Source organism: Xiphias gladius, chromosome 14 (assembly GCF_016859285.1).
Source record: "Xiphias gladius isolate SHS-SW01 ecotype Sanya breed wild chromosome 14, ASM1685928v1, whole genome shotgun sequence".
Lineage (NCBI taxonomy): Eukaryota > Metazoa > Chordata > Actinopteri > Istiophoriformes > Xiphiidae > Xiphias > Xiphias gladius.
Window position 1 is genome coordinate 24,170,008 of NC_053413.1, and position 21,113 is coordinate 24,191,120.

Genomic DNA, 21,113 nt, shown 5'->3' on the forward strand with positions numbered 1-21,113 from the left:
GTCATGGATTGAGGGGAAGTAACTGATGGCAGCCATTTTGCTCAGAGAGTGCATCATTTTTATTTAGATTCAAAGCGGAGGGCTTCCTCAACTATTCTAGAACCAGAAAAGGTTGTCGGTTCAACAGCAGGATGCCACATCAAGAATTAAATGGTAAAGAAGCAGTTTGACACATTCATCAGAGAATGAGCCGGCAACTATTTTGACTATCGGTTCATTTGAATTTTCTTTAAGCAAAAGTTACAACATTCGCCGGTTCCAGCTTCTCGAATGTGAAGGGGTTTGATCCTTTTCTTTGTCGTACATCACAGTAAACTGAATATCTGGTTTTAGGCCTGTCGGTGGGATGAAAGCAAGACCTGTGGAGACCTCAGATGTCTCTGGGAAAATTTTAACAGGCATTCTTCACTATTTTTTGACATTTTTACATTGACAACACGGCTGATCGATTCATCAGGACAATGGAAATAAATAGGCAGATCAATCAACAATGGAAATAACCGTTAGTTGCGGCCCCAATGCGGTGCGTTGCGTCAGCCCTGCGTGGAGCGGTGCGCCAAGCGGAGCGGGGGTGCTCAGAAAGTTCGAACTTGTTGAACTTTGACCCGGGCTGAGCTGACCTTTGCGGGTGCAGCCGATTGCCGGTGACCACAGCTCGAACCGAAAGATGGACATAACACGAATAAGTCCTCTTGTGTTTTTGCAGTGGTAAACACCGCACTGACCAGTGCGGATAGCACAGAGCCGTTATTTTTCAGCTTTCGTTTGAATATGCCCTACAGGTGAAGCTACAGCCAGCATCTTAGCTTAGCTTGTCAGGGAGAGGGGACTTCCTGGAGTCTAGTTGTCACAGTGGGGGGTGCCAAGCAGCCTGCACTACTACTACTTTTTGAGGTTATGTGAGGTATTTCAGAAGCTGCACCCTGTTTTTTTTTTGTTTTTTTTAAGGCTGAGGCTCAGGAGGTAGACCAGGTCATCAACGAATCCTCCCCCAGCTCCTCCTGTCCACATGTTGAAGTGTCCTTGGGCAAGACACTGAGCCCAAGTAGCTCTGATGGTAAGGCCAGCACATCGCATGGTAGCATGCTGCCACTGGTGTGTGTGTGTGTGTGTGTGTGTGTGTGTGTGTGTGTGTGTGAATGGGCTAGAAAGTTAATGGTAAAGGGCTTCGGATCAATCACAGATGTACATAGGCAGCCATCTGCCAAAGTAGGTTCAAACACATTTTCCAGTAGTCCGGCCAGTTGAAGGCCCATAGAGCAAAAAAATGCAACAATTATTAAATGTGTTTTTGTGAACATTTGCATGCGTAACACCGAGAGACTGTAGGGGAGCTCTCAGGAGGGGAGGAGGCACACTGAAGCTGTGACAGAGTACTAAAACCACCACTCTCTCTCTCTCTGCCTCCCTCCCTCCCTCCTCTCTTCCCTCAGTCGGCTTTGAGGAGATCTCTCTCTCGGAGCTGGAGAGGAGAGGTCGTTCCGTCTCTCTCCTCCAGCAGCCACCGGGCTTCTCCGCAGCCTCCCGCCGCCTCATCATGGATCCGGGGACTAAAAGAGTCGCTGGGATTATCGCTCGGGTCGCCCTGCTTCTCTCCAGCTCCTTCGGGACAACCGGAGAAGGTGAGCAGGCTGTGCGCTCTTTCACTTTCCCCCCGGAGGAGACGGAGCGAGTCCGGGCAGCGCAGACCCCGGAGAGGAGGCTTTAAATGGGGGTTCAACCTTCTGTCACCCTGCCTGGATATTGTTATCCGGATGCAGCGATGTCTAGTTGTTTGTCTCATTCACCTGTTATGTTAAATTGTACAAAGTAAGCTTCAGGGAATGTTTTTCTTCTGTAGGCTGTTGGATTTAGTGCGTGTCGGTTGCGCATCAGTGCTGGGTTGTAAATGAGAAATAAAAGGAGAGTTGAAGCGGTTTGATGTGATTTATGATTTAATTTGTCTTATTAATGTGAACTGGATCGATTTGAACGACGAATGTCACGTTATTCTCACTGTATTCACGTTTAAAACAGACCCTGTCTTGTGCGTATTTTTTTGGAGCGAACTTTTACACAACGTCAAGGTCTTTTTCACAATAATTTTACCAATTTTTTTTATAAAATATATGTTGACTCTCAGCCTTACTCTGACAATTCCTCCTGGAAAAAAAAAAGTGCATTTTCAGATGCTGCTGCACAAATGTTTCTAATTCACGGAGTTAAAGGTCTCAGCTGTGTGTCCCTACCCTTCCTGCGAGACGGATCTCATGGCAACTATTTGAAGCCGGTTCATCCACTGCGTGCGCAAGGCAAGGCTTTGTTGTCCGGTTAATTTGGTGCTCAGGGCAGCGCGGGGAGCATCCTGGGACCGAGCCACGTTGGGTCTCCAGAGAGCAGCCACAGTTGTGAAGGTGTGTGTGTGAGAGGAAAAAAGGTTGAACGTAGGCTGGAGAGGCAGGTTTGGGACTGAGAGGTTGCCTGTTTGATTCTGTGACTTCTGTCATGTAGAGATTAAGGAGTTTTTTTTTGTTTTTTTTGCCCCCCCCCCCTCCTCTAAGTGCCAACGAACACTGTGCCATCTGCACTGGGCAGTTTCCACGCCCGAAGCTTTGTGTCAGTGTGCGACTGTGAGGCAGGGCGGTGCTGTCACCCTTCCCCGCCTGGAAGAGAAGGAGGGCAGCAGGAAGGGAGGGAAATCGAAGGAGAGTGATGGAGAGAAACGGGACGAAGTGAGGAGAGAAATGGAGATGACGAATGCTTGTGTCTAATCCACACAGATTGCAGAAAAAGTCCTCCATCCTCTTCCACAGCACAATGGTCCCTTCTCCTCCTTTTTCTTGCCCCCATTTTTTTTTTCTTTTGCCTGTCTCTTCACTCTCCTGCCTTTGCTGTTAAAGATAATGTGACGATGCAATTTCCATCTTCCTCTTCCTGCCCATCCTCACTTGCTCCTCTCAAACTGCCTTCTTATGTGCTTCATTTCATCCATCTAATCCCCTCCTTTCTCCCTCCCGCTCCCGTTTCTTCTTACTTCCACCTGTACTGTCTGTAACCCCCGAAACCCTCACAGTCACCACAGGCTCATGCCGTACAGCCAAATGTGCCTCGAACCCACAGAGCTTCGTTTTAACTTCTAGCGGAGGTCCCAAAGTTAATACAGACACCAGATATGTTCGTCTGAATTTTGCGAGAAACGTATAAGAAATAATATTTCCATTGACAGAACGGGGAAAGCAGGCAGTCTCAGGTATGAATACTTCGCTCAGTGTAAGCATCATATAGCTTCAATGAGGAGCTGGTACAAAACATATATGATGCTTCGTGACGGTGAGTAATAAGATGATTTTCCAACCTTGGAGCCACTTGAGAGGAAACTGTAGGGGAAAACTGCAGGCGAAGATATTTCATTTTAACGTTGATATAGCTGAAGCAGCCTAATTGTAAAAAAAAAAAAAAGTGCATTTTCAGATGCTGCTGCACAAATGTTTCTAATTCACGGAGTTAAAGGTCTCAGCTGTGTGTTCCTACCCTTCCTGCGAGACGGATCTCATGGCAACTATTTGAAGCCGGTTCATCCACTGCGTGCGTAAGGCAAGGCTTTGTTGTCCGGTTAATTTGGTGCTCAGGGCAGCGCGGGGAGCATCCTGGGACCGAGCCACGTTGGGTCTCCAGAGAGCAGCCACAGTTGTGAAGGTGTGTGTGTGAGAGGAAAAAAGGTTGAACGTAGGCTGGAGAGGCAGGTTTGGGACTGAGAGGTTGCCTGTTTGATTCTGTGACTTCTGTCATGTAGAGATTAAGGAGTTTTTTTTTGTTTGCCCCCCCCCCCTCCTCTAAGTGCCAACGAACACTGTGCCATCTGCACTGGGCAGTTTCCACGCCCAGCTTTGTGTCAGTGTGCGACTGTGAGGCAGGGCGGTGCTGTCACCCTTCCCCGCCTGGAAGAGAAGGAGGGCAGCAGGAAGGGAGGGAAATCGAAGGAGAGTGATGGAGAGAAACGGGACGAAGTGAGGAGAGAAATGGAGATGACGAATGCTTGTGTCTAATCCACACAGATTGCAGAAAAAGTCCTCCATCCTCTTCCACAGCACAATGGTCCCTTCTCCTCCTTTTTCTTGCCCCCATTTTTTTTTTCTTTTGCCTGTCTCTTCACTCTCCTGCCTTTGCTGTTAAAGATAATGTGACGATGCAATTTCCATCTTCCTCTTCCTGCCCATCCTCACTTGCTCCTCTCAAACTGCCTTCTTATGTGCTTCATTTCATCCATCTAATCCCCTCCTTTCTCCCTCCTGCTCCCGTTTCTTCTTACTTCCACCTGTACTGTCTGTAACCCCCGAAACCCTCACAGTCATCACAGGCTCATGCCGTACAGCCAAATGTGCCTCGAACCCACAGAGCTTCGTTTTAACTTCTAGCGGAGGTCCCAAAGTTAATACAGACACCAGATATGTTCGTCTGAATTTTGCGAGAAACGTATAAGAAATAATATTTCCATTGACAGAACGGGGAAAGCAGGCAGACTCAGGTATGAATACTTCGCTCAGTGTAAGCATTATATACAAAACATATATGATGCTTCGTAACGGTGAGTAATAAGATGATTTTCCAACCTTGGAGCCACTTGAGAGGAAACTGTAGGGGAAAACTGCATGCGAAGACATTTCATTTTAACGTTGATATAGCTGAAGCAGCCTAATTGTAAAAAAAAAAAAAAAAAGTGCGGTTGCGGTCGTGCGGGATTTTCTGATCTGATGTTTCTGCTGCAGTCTAATGTCACAACAGTTGGCTGTTAAGCCCACGAGAGAGACAGATTGCTCTTTCTACGGTCGGACAGCTTAAGGAAGGAAAGAGGGAGGTACACTATCAAGAAAAGGTATGCAGGAAGATTGCTGCTTTCATCCCTCTCTGCTCCCGTCTTCCTCTGTGAGAGAGCATCTACAGTTTCACCAGAATATCTTAATCTTTTTTTCTTTTCCTCCCGCTGCGTCTCTCCTTCAGTTGCTCTTCTTTCCTGCTGTTTGTGTCTCACATCTGCCGCTAACTCAGTCTTCTCCTCCGCATCTCGTCTTTCTGCTCGTTGCTCTTCTCTCTCCCTGCTGTTTCCTGTCAGCTCCTCCCCTCCTCCTTTGTCCTCCCATCAAATTTGTCTGTTGGTCTTAATTTCTCCTCTTCTCTTTCGGTTTTCTCTCCATGCCTGTTTTCTCATTTCTCTTTCTTCTCTTCTACCCGCACCTCTGCCCACCTGCTGTATCTGAATCAGAGAGCTGCTGCTGTGTTGCTCTCTCTTTCTCCACCAGTCTTCCCGTTTACCGTCCTCCTTCTGCCTTTCTAGTTTCCCCTCTCTACCCGTTTTTTTCTCCCCGTTTTATGTCCACATTTCTCCATCTTTCTCTCTCTCTCTCTCTCTGTATTCTTTCTCCTGCTGCTCATTTCTCTCTTGCACAATAGTTTCATAGTTTCCATCTGAAGGTGGTTGTATTTGGTTTCAGCTGACAGGGTTTGGGAATATTTTGTAAGACAGTTCACTTTATAGTTGCTAGTATTTAACGTCTTCTTTCCTGAAAGAGAATTTGACTGTCGTAGGGTATTTATAGGGCTGGGATTACGTGCATCGTCTCTCCTCCTCCGCTGCGTGTATTCTTTCGCCTTGCAGTTATAAAAACAGGAATATAAACAAACTGTAATTGGTGAATGAGAAATCAGTCCCACCCCCACTCTCAAACCGGCCGGTCATTCGAGAACCTCGAGACACGGGTCAAAGGTCAATCAGACCGATCTCTGCGCAAAACGAAGGAGGCAGGTCAATTCGCGACAGAAGGTCTCACCCCGTTCCACATAGACCCGGACGGGAAATGAATTTTGGTGTGACAGTTTGTGAACAGGATGATGAATCTGACCAGTTGATGTCAGCTTTCAGTACGTGACAGTTTTTGATGCTCACAGCTAAAGACAAGTTCTGGTCAAAACATTTATTGAAGTGTGGCACCTAACCTCAAGGCTTAAACATGCTTCTTAGGGCTGCACGTCGGAGAATCTGCAGAGGGGTCGTTTTGAGACTTTCACGTGGTTGTTTCTTCTAAACTTGTATAACTTTTTTTTTTCCCCCCCTGTATTTCGTACCCACCTCCGGACAGGAACTGAATCAACCAGTCAGCTTGCTTGATGCACTGGTCCTCATGTTGCGTCGCTGGGCAACGAAGTCCTCCAAATTACACAGCAAGATACGAAATATGTCGATTCCTTCCAGAACAACACAAAGAAGCGTTTTCTGATCTGATGCCACTGTCAGCAGGACAACATGAAATGGAAAACAAACAGCCGTGTCCCATGTTCAAGTCCGATGTTTTGTCGAGCCATCCACCCACTCATCCGATCCTCTCCCTTTGTTGGCTTTGTCGCTCTACAACAACGTCACCCGACTTCCTCCTTGGCTCCCGTTACATTACAACGGCCACTAGAGGGCTTCGGCACTTTGTCATTTTGGGGCACAAGCTGAAACTACTACTGCTGTCGTTCTTCTTGGGAGGACAGTCTCGGTTTGGGCGCTGTGCACTTGAGACACACTCTTACCCATGACACCATAACATCAGTCTTTGCGTAGCTTTACAGAGACATTTATTTGTATCTTTGCGTAAGTATAATTCAATCTCTTTAAAAGGCGTTGACCCATCACACATACACTGAAAAAGTCATTAATCTACAAACACGTGTTTAATGTTTTCAAATAAATTGTCCCACCCATGGGACCCTTTGGCCTTGTTCGCACTACTTTAGTTGTGTTTTGGTCTGGGCACAAAAATTAGAGTGTCTAGTAACAGGTTAATAATTGAGGAAATATGTAAAATGAGCAATTCAAATAGTTATTCTTTGCAGGTATCTTCAGTCTGTTCCCATGTAGATTGTGCTCAGAGAGAAACCTCCATGATATTATTTGAATTTACTAAATAGTTTCTTTACTTGTCAGCTCTCTTTTTCTCTCTCTGTATTTGCTGTCTCTCTGTTTATCTCGCCCAGCCTGACCCAGCGGCACACTCATCATACACGGACCATAAACCACAGCAGTGTAATATGTTAAGTCTGCAGAGGTGGAGGGATCCCAGCTGCAGGTTTCTGACTGAGCTTTCACATCTCCACCCCCCCCCCTCCCCATGGAGACAGTTCATTGTTCATTATGGAGGTTGGCACGAAATGACAACAAAGTAGAAATGCATATTTTAACAGCCACAGATGGCGCTCCGATGACTTGTTAACCGGAGCAGCGAGCGAGTGAGTCACTGGAGTCGACTTGATGAGATTCAAGGAAGTCAGTGTGTGAAACGGCTGCCCGCTGGGCCGTAAAGCCACTGTGCATTTAATCGCCTTCCAATATTACGACATGAAAGCGTCACTGTGTGTTTAGCGGCTCAGAGACTGGCAGACAAATGACTGAAATGTAAGTGAAGATTTGCCTTTAGGCTGCCAGAAACAGTGATTTGCTGTTTACTCATTTGTGCTGCAGGTTAGGTTACGTGTCAGTGTTGAAGGAAAAAAGATGAGATGCTCTTTACACTTCTTTTCTCAGAGGAAGAAAACTGATTCCTTAAAGGTTTGAAAAAGCCATTAGCAATTTGTGTTCTTGTTACAGTGGTTCAGTTTCCTTTTTGTTTATTTTCCTATTTCTGTAGATTGAATACAGTAAGTGACTTAAGATAAACGCTGTAAGATTGTATTAAAATAGGGTGGCTGCAGCGCAGGTGAAGCAGAAGGTTGGCCATTAATCATAGTGTTGGTGGTTCGATCCCCAGCCATTCCTGTCCACATGTTGAAGCGTCCTTGACCAAGATTCCTAACCTTAAACTGCTCCTAAAAAACAAGCGTCTGCTGAACACAATGCAATATAATGTTAAAACAAGACTAAGAGTCTACAGCAATGCTGGCAGCTCTGTATTTAGGGAGAGTGATGCTTTGATTCAAAGGCTAACACATCTTAGATTAGTGTGTAAGCATGCTGACATTTTCTATTGGGCACAAATTAGGAACCACGGCAGAGGATGATAGGGATATCATGAGTTTTGCAGATAATTGCTCTTGAAATAAAGTCTTAGACAAATTACAATTCTGACCCAATGCCTGCACTGGATGGATCACCAAAGTTAGGCTATTAAAATTCATCCTGTTGGGTCACGGATATCTGCACCAAACTTTATGCAAATCCATTCAGTAGTTTTAGTTTAGTATTTCAGTAAAAGCCAACAGTGTATGTAGGACACTTCCAGAATTGAGAATGTGGTAAAACACTAATGAAAGTAGTGATGTCTCTAGCTGTGCCCGGTTGGAAGTCGATCCGAGGAAAAAGTAAACTTGTTACAGAAGAATACCTGGTATATGGTGAACATCACAGACTCTTACGTGCTTACAGAGTCAGAGTGCCTCATGGTGGATTGTTCCTTTCAGTTTTGCCCCTGTAAACTGATGCTTTGGCATCTGTCTGGGATGAAAAATGTATGTTCTAACCCCTCCGTCTTCTCTCATCTACTGTCAATGTGCCCTTATGAAAGACCTTGACTGTGGAAGACTTTGTATTGTAAAGATCGCGGTGGTGAGTGCGTGGAGATGGGGCAAATGAAAAGAGCAGAAGTTTTTTAGCAGACCTTTCCTTAATAACAGTAACAACATTTTTTTTCATTATTTCTCACACAGAGACACTGTCAGAGACTGTTAGGTTTCTCCTTTACTGTTTATTGTTAGTCTGCGCTTTTCTAATTGTGCCCTCAGAAAGTTTTAGTGTCTTGTGATTTGTTTTGTTCCGATTTACTTCACTGTTCTTCCGAGCACTGAACTACTTTGAGTTTATTTCTGTATAAATTACTGGATTTAATTGGCTTTGCTGCATTGTTGGTTGGTTGTTTTCTTCAGATGCCTTCAGAAATCCTCCTGATTCTTTGATGAGTTTGCTTTTACCCTTTGGATAATTCAGCTGCTTCTGAAGATATAAATTTGGTATGTTCCAAATATGTCAGGTTTGAGAATTTTTGTTGTTTAGTTGCGTTAGACGAGTTTGCGTTAAGTGTTTCCTTTATACTCTCCAACAGATTTTATATTTCTACACAGTAAAATTTGGACTTAGAACGGAGGAGTGTCTTTGGTTGTAAACCTTGTCAAGCTGCAGGAGGTTTTCATTTTTGTCGAAATTGACTTTGGATTGATCAGAATATAAACCGAAACAGAACAAAAATATTACATGACACATATTTGTGCTTCTGCACTTATGAGGACCCCAACCGACATAATTCAACCCTGTCTCCTAGAAATTATGTTTAAATACAACAGATTTGCAACAGCACATACAGTATGTTCACAGGGAAACACAATGCCGACCGGATTACCTTCTCAATTAACATAATGATAAAATCCATAAAACCAGTACCAGTACCATGTTGATCACTAGTATTTAATGTGCTTTCTAATAAAAGATCTGATCTTGCAGTACAATATCCTTTTAGAGTGAGTACAGATTTATTTGACTTTTTTTTAATAAAATAATGTTTAGGCACTTAAAGCAGATAACAAAGGTTATGGAACAATTGTGGTCTGGTTTAATACAGGACAATTTCAGTGACTTCAGTCATGTGCTTATTAACATTTAACCTAAACCACCATTTATTTTACTGATTTATTTTACGATCTTTCCCCGACCTTAACTAAAGCGTTTCTGTTGCTTAAACCTAAGCACAGAAGGATGTGAATCTCGGTCTCTCGTGTCAAAGTTTGGGGTACGCCCACATCCCCCTGACCGCCTCCCTGTGACTCCGCCTGTGTTTGTAAATGTAGTGCTTCATCCAATCAAAAAGACGTTCCCTCTGAACATAATCATAGCATCAATTATGTTTGTCACAACAACATAATTGGGAAAACTAGTTAGTACTCTGGAGTGTAAATGTAATTTCTAGGAGACATGGCTGCATATTTTATTCTCTAGTACCAAACCCCACATGCCTGAAACCAATTCTAACTCTAAAATCAAGCCTTAACCCTCAACCGGTCCCTTTTTAAGATGTAAAAACAGGCCCCAGTTTTCAAAAATCCTAATGGTAAAGTCAATACCTATCTTTAAGCTTGAAAAAACAGAACCCAGACTGTCACTATTTATTGCTTTAACACATTACACAAAATTCTCCAACTGCAAGATGTCCTGTCTGTGTATGTTGTACGGGTTTAAATGTACGGGTTTAAATTAATTAGATTTGCCCTGGGTGTGTTAGGCAGACGGGGAACCATGAGGTTAAAGTTTATGTAAGCACATTAAGGGAAAGACGAATCAGCCTGGAGAGAAGAGAGACACATCTGACCAGCTGCGAAACACAGTAAAGTCTCTCAGTTACTGCTTCATTGGGTTCAGGTTATTAATGACCAAAGAGCAAATTCCCAGTCTGAATTGCCGTTTTGAAGATAGAACAAAAATCAGAACTTATTCTTGCTGTTACATTTAATCCATCATTGAAATTCATGTAGAACGTGTCTGAAGTGTTGTGATGTGTAAAAATCATACATTTCAGTTCCCCGAATGCCTCTTAAAGATCTTTCTCGGGAGCTTGTTCTCTGTGGTGTACAATATAGGTGTAGGTAGATGGAGCGATTGTGATGGAGTAATGAGCCTCCAGTAGAGAAACATTAAGAGTGTAGAGAGAGGGAGAGAGAACAGTGTCATAGCGTGCTGCTCCCAGTTGTTTGAATTATAATGAGGCTTTTGAAGAGGATAGGTGTACAATTTAGGTGTAAAATTAGTCTTCTGCCTCCTCTATGATAATTCCTCTCTGTGTGCTTGTTGAACATTGGTGCAAAATGGTGACTCTTGAAAGAAGCTCTGTTTAAGTGTGAGACACTACAGCAAAACCTCTCCATGATTGTTAATGTTTGCGACTGCTGAATCATTTTCTCTGTATCCCCTCAGAATAATGCACCATCAAACAACGTAAGTACTGCAATGGCTGTTGTTAATACAATCCTGAATAATGTGGTTATCTTGAGTATGTGACATACTTTAGCTGCAAACTTGTTGCCTATTGGCGAAATTCGTCATTTTGAATACAAAATGTCGCACCCGCGATTCCAGTCGATCCGAAGACCTTTCAGTTTGCGTGTCTGCTCTCCTCGTGTGCAAATCGAAAGACACACTTTGTGTACTCCTCAGCATCTCGACGCACATCAACTCTTCAGAGAAGCATCAGTTTGATCACATTCACTCCCAGGATTGAGATGCACGGGCTGCTCTGTTTCGACTGCCGCTTCTGTCTTTGTGGTCTCTGTGTCAGATGCGATACTACAGACGTCATCAAGCGACAAGACTACATGATGCAGTCGGTGGAGCCTCACAGAAGCCAGCCATCGTCAAGTGCAGCAGAGGGGCGGTTTCATAACCTCTCCTCTCATTTGACTTTACAGGCCTGAATTCAGGATTCGGGTGAATTCAACTACAGCAACAAATGGCACTGTGCATCTAGGCGGGCACTATCAGTCTACACAGCATCTTTGCATATGGCATAGTTATTTTTTTTAAATTAACATTTATTTAACTAGAGTGTGTCCTGGCCAGGATGGTTGGCAATATCAGTGAGTTACAAACAACGTCACACAGATAACAGAAAAAAAATCACACACCACAAATCACAATTAAACAAAAATAAAATCACAAAATCATGAGTAACATTTATTTCAGTTCATTGATCTCCATTAGTGATGCCACATTTTTCTAGAGCCATTATATCCTGATGCCAAATTTTGTTTGTGAATTAAATAATGAGGTCGATATTACAAATGCAAGCAATTTAGCTATACTAGTGGAAGTACAGAGAAACTTAAGATTGTATTGACAAAGGAGGATTCAGGATGGATCGATAAGGAGAGGAACAAGCGTGCCCCCTGTGAGGCAAGAAAGATGAGAAGAAATGAAACTTTAATGTCTTTGGGGGGGAAATGGGTCACTGCAGTTGGAAAAAGAAGAAAACAAACAACAAAAGATGGAAAAAGTTGAATCAAATATGAAAAATACTCAACAATGATGGCACAAGGGTGTCTAAATAAACTCTTCAGATGAGAGAGAGATATTTTACAACATTTAAGAGAGTAAATTACAGCTGAGGGCTTGGATTAAAAAGGACAGGTGATTGAGAAGCATTGTCACCAGAAGCTGCAGGGAGCCAAATTAAAACCGAACAACTTATCGCCTTAATGTAAAAGCTTTTGGAGCCAGAGGATTTTCTACCATTTAAAAGCCATAACCAAAAACAAAGAAATAAACCACAGCTCCCTGAAACCAATAAGCTGCCCTTTAGCTATTTACTCTCCAGGGAGCCCACCTATAGTACATCATTCACTTAATCGTGCACACCAACTTTTCTCTACACATTTCATTTGTTAAAGTGCTCTGCCAGTGCCTGGGGCAAGGTCGGGTCAAAGCAGTTTATCAGAGTGAAGTGAAAGAACTAAAATACGCCCTCAGAGGCTTGATATTTGTGTTTCTTCGCTAACAGTAATTCAGCCTCTGGCCAGCAGACCTAAATCAAGTGGAACTGCTTTTCATCGCTATTTAATAGAGATACTGGACTATATTCATCTGCTGAAAAGTCTCATATCAGGTGTGGTGACTGTAAGGCATGACAAATCAAAACTAAACAGTGAAATATGAACCATTTCCTCAACAGCAGCAAATAAGCACCACCCCATTCATAAGGGTCAATCAATAAGCGTAGGCCAAATAACACTTCTCTTTATTATGCAGTACAGTTCAACAGCACCACAAGATACACCCTCCAAAATGATCATAACGTTGAATCAACACCTCTCTAACACAGTTTCGACAAAAAACTGAACATTATAACCTTCATGAAGGTTGCACAGGACTATTGTAGTAGACTGCATTAGTTTAAGCTAGGCGTAAACTGCCAACTGAATGTATGTGGTCAGCCATTTGAAACAGTGATTATTATTAGTTGCTCTGGTCTTTAGCTATCATTAGGCTACAGAAACACTGATTTTTCATCAATCTTTGATCGATCTATTTTTTGGATAATAATTTAAATGGCTCTCCTTGGCGTTTTTCTGTTTACTAAGCTCAGCTCTCAGCAGCTAATTCTTTATCGTCTCTATAATACTTTATCCTTGAGAACTACTCTAATCTTGGTAAAAGAATACAGTAGCTCTATACATACCTCCAAACTGTCCTCTCGTCCTAGCACAGCTCTTGGACAACGAGACAGTACGCTGATCAGGTGTTGTTTTGCAGCCCAAACAAGTTGTCTTTCTGTAATCAGTTTGCCTAGCAGCGTAGCTAGTAACTAGCGAGCCAGCTGGTGGTAAATGCTTAAAGAAAAACTAAAGTAAAATACTATCAACAACAATAAGCCAGCACTTTACTGATTTAGTCGTTATTTAACCTATTTATAGTTTATGGCCAACACATTCCTTCCTCGGATGCTAAAACATTGTCAGTGTGATGTCAGTGTGTGAGCTAGCTAGCAGCTTGCTAAAATATTGGCTTAATTGTAGGGTTACTGTCTTAAGGACAAGACCTCGGCTGCACCTAGGGTGGCCAGCCGTCCCGTAAGATACGGAGTCATCCCGTAATTGGAAACTAAAAGAATCAATTCAGAGCAAATCTGCGGGAGAGAATATTACAGGTTAGACGACTAGTGCGAGATAGCACGAAAGCCTCCCGCTCTCGTCCAGCCTGTCGCCGCATGTTCCACTACCCAAACAGAGAATGCGCTTCTCATTGGTCGTGAGAAGCGACCAATGAGAAGCGCTGTCAGCGTTGCTACGAGACGCCCGACGGCGGCGCAAGATTTCAAAAATGGCAGCCTATGAGCTCAGTCCCCGGCAAAAGAAGAGGAGAGATTAGAGGAATACAGATGGGCAAAGTGATTACCAGTGAGCCAGGATGTGTACAAGGCCAACTGCACCGTCTGCAACCGGGTTTCCGCCATTGGTCACGGAGGGATTCGTGACATCAAACAACAAGCATAAACTGGTCAAGTTCAGGCTTGTCTTAATACATATCTCTATCCTTTGCGCGTAGACAAGGTAGCTTGAGCTCGGTGTCGCAGATGTTAACGATGAACCTTGATGCAGAGGAAATTTCAATGAATCAACAGCGGAGACTCTCCTTTGATTTGCATTCTGGACTGAAAGGGGGATCAAACAAGCCAACACACGGCAGATCGTGTTTAAACCAGAACTACAGCCAGAAGGGCTGAGATTAGAGGTGAGCTGCTGACAGTCCTCATCGCACCCATACCTGAGGACCTGCTCACTCTCTGTATGTGTGTTGTTGTGCACAGCCTCAGCACATTCAGTTCAGAGTAAAATAGTGGACACTACGTAAAGTGTATAGTCTCAGCTTTAATTTGAGCAGGTTTATGTCGTCATAGAAAGACCTGCCCAAACTGAAAAACTTCCCTTGCGAAATGTTTTTTTGGGGGGAGTTGTGTGTTGTTTCAATGTTAGTTCACGGACAGAAGAGCTCACATGAAACTCAGAGCATCAGCAGGGAAGATACGACGTGTCTGCTGATGTCTGTGGGTCCAAGGCTTCACGCAGTCATTGACTGCAAAGGATTCTCCACAAAATATTAAATGTGATGATTTTGTTTGACTTCATGTGTAATTACTTTTGAACCCCTAAACTTTGGGCACTATGTGTTAACAGTCCTCCTATATGCCCGACACAGTTCTTTCTATACTGATGTAAACCCACTCAAATTAAAGCTGAGACTTGGCACTTTAATGTAGTACCAATTGTTTTATTTCAAATTGAATGTGCTGAAATTCAGAGCCTGAAGAACAAAAAATGTGTAACTTTCCAGGTACTTATGGTCTGGACTGTATGTTGAGGCAAAATATGACCTAAATACTGATGATTGTGCACCTCAGCTGCTAGCATCCTGTCATCAGCATGAATTACAGTCTACTGCAGACTTCATAACATAATAGTCTAATAATTAGACTGAATTGGCATTGTTTTTCACGATCTGAATTGTGGAAAAAATTGCAGTTTTGGACACAAAAATAGAAGTCTGAAACCGGGCTAATGATGCGCTGCATGTCAGTATTCATTTCTTTTTCTTTTCCTCCTGTCTGAATAACTAACACTGACTGAAATGACTCCCCTCCTCAGTGCTCTGTCAGTTTAAACTAGACTTCTAGACTTTAATTTCTAGTTTCTAGTTGTTCTGGTTTTTGTCTGATACCTCTGTCTTGACTAAAACGGCTCCAGTGGCTATACCTTTGACCCCCGATTTCACCAGCTGAAAACTGAAAATGGAGTCAACTGTAAAGCAGCGGATTAAAGTTAATTTTTTTTTTTTGAGTTTGCAAAAACAAAACAGAAAATCTTGGCTTTTGCCTGCTTAGTATGCCAGTGTCAGTACTACGCCTGTTTACGCTTAACCAAAGATGGTTTTATTCAAGAAGAAATATTATAACACATATGAAATGTTATATACAGTATGTGATTCTGCTTGGATCAATAACAAATGCAGGCTTGTAGTTCAATATTTAGAAAGTAATCATTTAAATATAAATTGCAATTCTGGCCGGAAATTTTCCTCACATCATTCATCACTATTAGCAGTTTAGTTTCATTTTCAAGTATACTTCCTCTTTCTACCAGTCTCAACAGTCTTCCTTGAGGGTTTTATCTCCCCTCTGAGCTGATTTAAATCCACTGGAGTGTGTGCTATAATCATAGCCTAATGACAGATAATCTCAAGAACACTAAATGACTTTAATTCTAGCCCATGACAGATAATACCACTACACTCCTACTGTGTGTGTGTGTGTGTGTGTGTGTGTGTGTGTGTGTGTCTGTGTGTGTGTGTGTGGGTGTGTGTGTGTCTATGTTGATGTGCATTTTTGCCCTCATCCCCGGGTGTTAAAATGATAGTGACTCACTGAGTTCATCTGAGTCACCGCATTCCCAGCCATTAAAATTAAAACTTTTTTGTCAGTTTACATTCTGGCCTGTGGTGAGAAATACAGTCCTGCCTGAAAGCCAAATTTAAAAAGCTGTATCTGAGTCGGAGTCAGGTGCCAGAGATTGTTGAATAAGAGGAGGTGAATATCATTCATATTCAGACAGGTTCTGCCCAGTTCTGTGATTACTCTTTACAAGGGCGGACATGATGGCCAGGTAATCATATTTTCTTTGCCTTGAACTTGGTGACCAGTGTCTTAGCTAATTAGGTGAGATCTGCATGGTTTGGTTATTCACATGCTCTGCGTTGAAGGAACGGTTTGATTATTCAGCTGCCGCAGGCTCTGGAGGGATTTCAATATGAGTTACAGTAAATTATTGAGATGCTGGAGGCTGAATGGCAAATTCAGGGGTGTTATTACTCACCCAATGAAGGCTAGTGTGTGCCTTTTAGAAAAAGCTGGTTATTTAAACAGTGGGAGCTGCGGGTGAATATTATGGGGTGTTTGATTAAATATCAGAGCTCATGAAGAATGCCTCATCTCTTCCAGAATTAATCTGGTAAAGAAAATGCTGAGGATGGTGGAAATTCAGCAGCCTATTTTAAGTTGTAGCAAAACCCTGTCTCATGGGAATTTATTGCTTTTTAGTGAGCTGGTTGTTTGCACGTGGGAGAACAAAGCCATTGCCATTTGGTGTGAATATGTGGTGAAACTCCCTGCAAACCTCCTGGTCCTCTATGATTCATGAGAGGGCAGCATCAGTGTGAGCCAGGACGAGGAAAAGGTAAAGTATCTGAGGATAAATCCCCTTCATAATTCTTCTTAAGTGTCATTAATGGAAATGTGTGCAGGCAAAGTGGAGCCATGACTGAGATCTGATGAAGTCAAGGTTACAGAACCATCGTTGAGCCACCAGTCATGAATCTGGATTTATTAACCCAGAAACAGGTAGTGAGGTGAGGAGCTGACGTGACTACAGTCCATCCATTTGATATTAGGATCAGCTAGACCGCTGTGTTTGTTCAAGGCCATCCCCAGAAGAAGCCTGGCTTCCAAAAAATGAAGCCATTCATCATGTGGAGCTGTCGTCATTAAAGATGTCTTGTTGTCACTTCAAATATCAGCTCTCATCTGCAGAGGTCATGACACTCCATCACTTTGAGACAGTAGACTGAGACAATAAATGGATTTTACACTTACAACTCTATTTGCAGCAGCTAATACAGTAGTTATGACTGCCATAATTTCATATTATACTGGGGACATCAAACTTACCAACTGTAACTGCATTAGTTACCAAGGTCACCATGCTCTTTCATTCTCTATTACAGTAGAGATTAGATTTGTACTAGACAGATTTTCTTTGCTTTCCTTTGGAGAAAACACAAAAATGATTCCAAAGAATGAAACACAGTGACAATAATGAAAAACAACACAAACCATACATTAACATAAATCATCAAAAAGTAAACATCGGTAATATATATAGGGAACATGAATGTGTTCAGCAAAACTCTCGTCAGACAGTCAGTCGCATAGCTAGTGTCAAAACTTGCCACTCTGGCCTGATGGTGGCGCTGGAGAAAAGCATTGCTGGGTCATCAATAGCATTAGGATTTATCCTCTGGGGACAATTAACATTCCCAGCAGATTTCATGAGTTCCTATATTTTGTGTGTAAAACGTTGAAAATCAGATCTCAGGGAAACGTGGAATGTCAAAAGTAAAAGGGAATGAATCTGTATGAAAGTGATTAGTAAATTTATAGTAATATAATAATAATCTTTGTCAATAGAGCACTTTTCAAAACCCAAGTAACAAAGTTCTTCACACAAGACAACAAAGTCAACAAATTATAAAATCATTAGATTTTGAGACGAGATGAGACCATTTACATTAATGTAACATGAAAAATAAAAATCAAAAAGAAATAAAAAACAGAAATAGAAAGACAATTGAAGTAAGATTTAAAAAAAAAAAAAACTGGCGAAGTCAGGATGTGGGATATAAAAGATGTTTCTGATGTCGTTAAATCATGGCGAGTTTCCACTTAGTGGGCTGCATCTGCATCCGTATATGTAATAGTATTTCCCTTGTGAAAATAGAAATTTTGGCCTAATGGTGGCACAAGAAGGAGCACCAGGGGGTCATCAAAATCATCACAGTTCATCATTGTCTGGTGACCTGGAATATTCTCAGCAGATTTAATAGAAATCTAGTGGTAAGATTTTGAGAAAACTGTCTCGGGCCATTATTCTAGTGGTGATGGACTTTGTACCTACCCTCCCTGTCTGTTACAAGCTGATGTCCCCTGGTTGGGATCATTAGGCAAAAATGGCTTTTCTCGTCATCATTCGACCCCTTCTGTTCACTTATGGGGAGGGTCAACATCATGCTGCCCTCATAGTGCGAGTTGGATGCCTCCACTGCCACCGTAGGCCACAGAACTGGCAGATTTCCAGCCTCTCATTTTCGCAACATAAAGGAAGTCCATTCCATGGTCCTGCAGGACTGCTCTGTATTTCCCTCTTCCTCCCCTTTCTGTATTCAGTCCACAGTCCTATAGGTTTATATAATGATAACTAGTTTTAATTATTTCCACTTTGTTTCCTGTATGTCAGGGGCATGAAATCAGAGCTGTAGTGAATTCAAAACATTTTCTTGTCAAATTTGTGAACAAAACATGGCGTCATAGTCACTGAATTAGTCTTAAAACTGTACCAAAAATCAAGCTGCTTATCCACTTTCTTAACACGGTTATCTTTAGCTTTCACCTGCCATTAGCGGCACACGTAACAGAATTTCAAGCTCTGTGATTGGTTCTTTCCTGCAACAGTGCACCTTGTAATTGTAGTTAACTTCTCCCTCAAAGTATTTATGTCCACAGGCCTGTACCTTTGACTTTTGCAGATGCTTTCTAACACGCTTGTCAATCTTTTGTACTGATGATTCAACTTGGAGAATTTCATACCAGTCCAGGCCATAGAAGCGCTCCAACTGAGAGTCCTGCAACAGTGTCCGTAGGGAAAAATGAACGGGATTTTTCCTCCTGGGAACAGGGGTGTCTGAAACAGCCCCTTCCACTTTTGCAAATCTATGTCATAGATTTTGAATTAATGGCTTATTAGGAATTACCTTTCCCGTTCTGTGTGCAATCAGTAATATCCTCATCAGTGAAAAAATTCTTTCAAAAAGTTTATCCTGTCAGAGCAGAGCCTAATATTCCATACTACACCTCACTATCTGCTTTCCACTGTTCTCCCTGCTCTCCATGTTAATAATGCCAGTCTTTAGTGAAGAAACCAGTGCATCTGCATCACTTCATATGCCACAGTCAGGTTCCAATGTGTCCTCTTTACACACTGAGCTAGATGCTGATCACAGTCTAATTTTCTCTCTGTTGTATATTTTTTATGAACCCGGTGACCACAGCTCTGCTGCTCGGATATTGCGCAGCCACGGCTGATGAAAAGAAGCAGGGCCCAGTCAGTTTGTATTAGAAAGGAGGACAGAGCTGAGTCAGTGCCCATTAAAGACGGAGGGGTAAAACAACAAGACAGAACTAAATCACAGCCAAGCACTTTGAGGTGAAACAGAGGAGGAAGAGGAGGGGGAGAATGAGGGTGGACAGTGGGGGGGAGAAGGAAAGAAAAGTAGGAAGAGCAATGTAAAGTATGAGAGGATAAACTTTAGGGATCAGGAGACCGCTGGCTGTCTGGTAGTAGTATTCCCTCTGTTTCTCACAACTGCAGTGACATTTTCAACTTCCTCTCCCATTTTATCCCTCACTGACTTTGCTGTATGTTTGCATGGGACACCATCTGCTTTTCTGCAGGAGGCAGAGAAGGAGGAGGTGGAGAAGGATGACAGGGAGGACAGCAAGTTTGAAGGAAAGGGAGGTACGTAGACAGAAATGAGAGAGAGAGAGGAAGGAAACAATGTGAGGGAAAAAGAAAACAAAGACAGACGGGAGGAAGATGAGGATTGGGGCGAGAGGAGGAATGAGGAAGCGGAGAAAACAAGGATGATAAGGAAGTGTGTCTAGCTAATAGTTTCCTTGCTGTGACATTCTCAACTGCCTCTACAATTTCACCCCTGCTGGCTTTTAAGGAAGTGTGAGTGTGTTTGTGTTCAGCCCTCCGTTTCACAGAGCCCCAAGAGTACTGGGTTTCTGCAAGACTGCACTGGTATAAATATTAATGTCTGCCCGAAAAAAGTAAAAGTCTAAGGAACAGCTTTTCACCATTGGTTGGATCCATCTTCTTTTGTGTCAGTGTCAATGCCACCTCAAACAATTCCAATGCACAGAGCTCCGGTTTAAAGAAACCTAGAGCTCGTTTCCTAGTTCTCATCATGCCCAAAGGCATTTGGTAACATTTTACTGGCATGATTGGTTGCTGAGGACTTGAACAAAAGGACTGCATCATACTGTGCAGTACAATGTCATCTACCAAAGCCCTGCATTTCTGGCCTTCTTTTACGATCTCGACAATGTTTGTTATTGTCTGTTAGTTATTTACCCTAACTAAATAACAAACTACCAAGTCTCACGATAATTTCATATGTTCACCCATTATTAGGTCTGTGTCTTTGCTCCATTATGCCCTACTTTTACCAAAATATTTTCATTTTTACTAAAATGATAATGCACAATATTGCTCCATTATCACCTTGTTATTTTCAAGCTGTAATGCAAGTGTCACCCAGCTCGTATATGAACTGATGTCACTGCTTTTTCAGAGCAGTCTGTCATTGGTTCTTATTGAGCCACGTGTAGCTGCCGGAGGTTTTCAGGTCTTGACCGGTCATATCACAGCAGTGTGATAAATTGCAAACCCGGCAACCAAACAGCAAAAAATTGAGTTTCTGTGGAGTGCATTATCACTACAGAGATAAAAACACTTCAAGCTCCAGCAAAAGATTAAATTTAAGGCAGGCAGAGAACAAATGGGTGTAATACTGGTCCAGAACTGTGCTGCCTAAAATCCTCTGCTCCCAAACCACTACAATCACCAGAACCACCATCTTTCCGAGGAGGAAGTGGTGTGTCTCTTGGGTGTGAAGATGATGCTTTATCAGTTTTATGTGTTATCTGGTGTAAAGGTTGTGATCTTCTCTCTTTGATTCCAGCTGAAAGTCCTCCTGTGTTGTCTTCAGCCTTGTTGATTCAAAATTTTCAAATTGC

General features: G+C 42.6%; 1 protein-coding gene across 1 annotated transcript in view; it reads left to right on the forward strand.

The window, feature by feature from the left end:
* Window positions 1-518: 518 nt before the first annotated feature.
* LOC120798997 (contactin-associated protein-like 4) overlaps window positions 519-21,113 on the forward strand; it is a 106,508-nt gene continuing 85,913 nt past the window's right edge. The window contains exons 1-6 of the mRNA XM_040143796.1: window positions 519-582; window positions 1,434-1,622; window positions 2,575-2,711; window positions 3,894-3,986; window positions 19,764-19,827; window positions 20,064-20,115. Coding sequence (XP_039999730.1) covers window positions 519-582; window positions 1,434-1,622; window positions 2,575-2,711; window positions 3,894-3,986; window positions 19,764-19,827; window positions 20,064-20,115 — 599 coding nt within the window. The remainder of the gene's footprint in view (window positions 583-1,433; window positions 1,623-2,574; window positions 2,712-3,893; window positions 3,987-19,763; window positions 19,828-20,063; window positions 20,116-21,113) is intronic.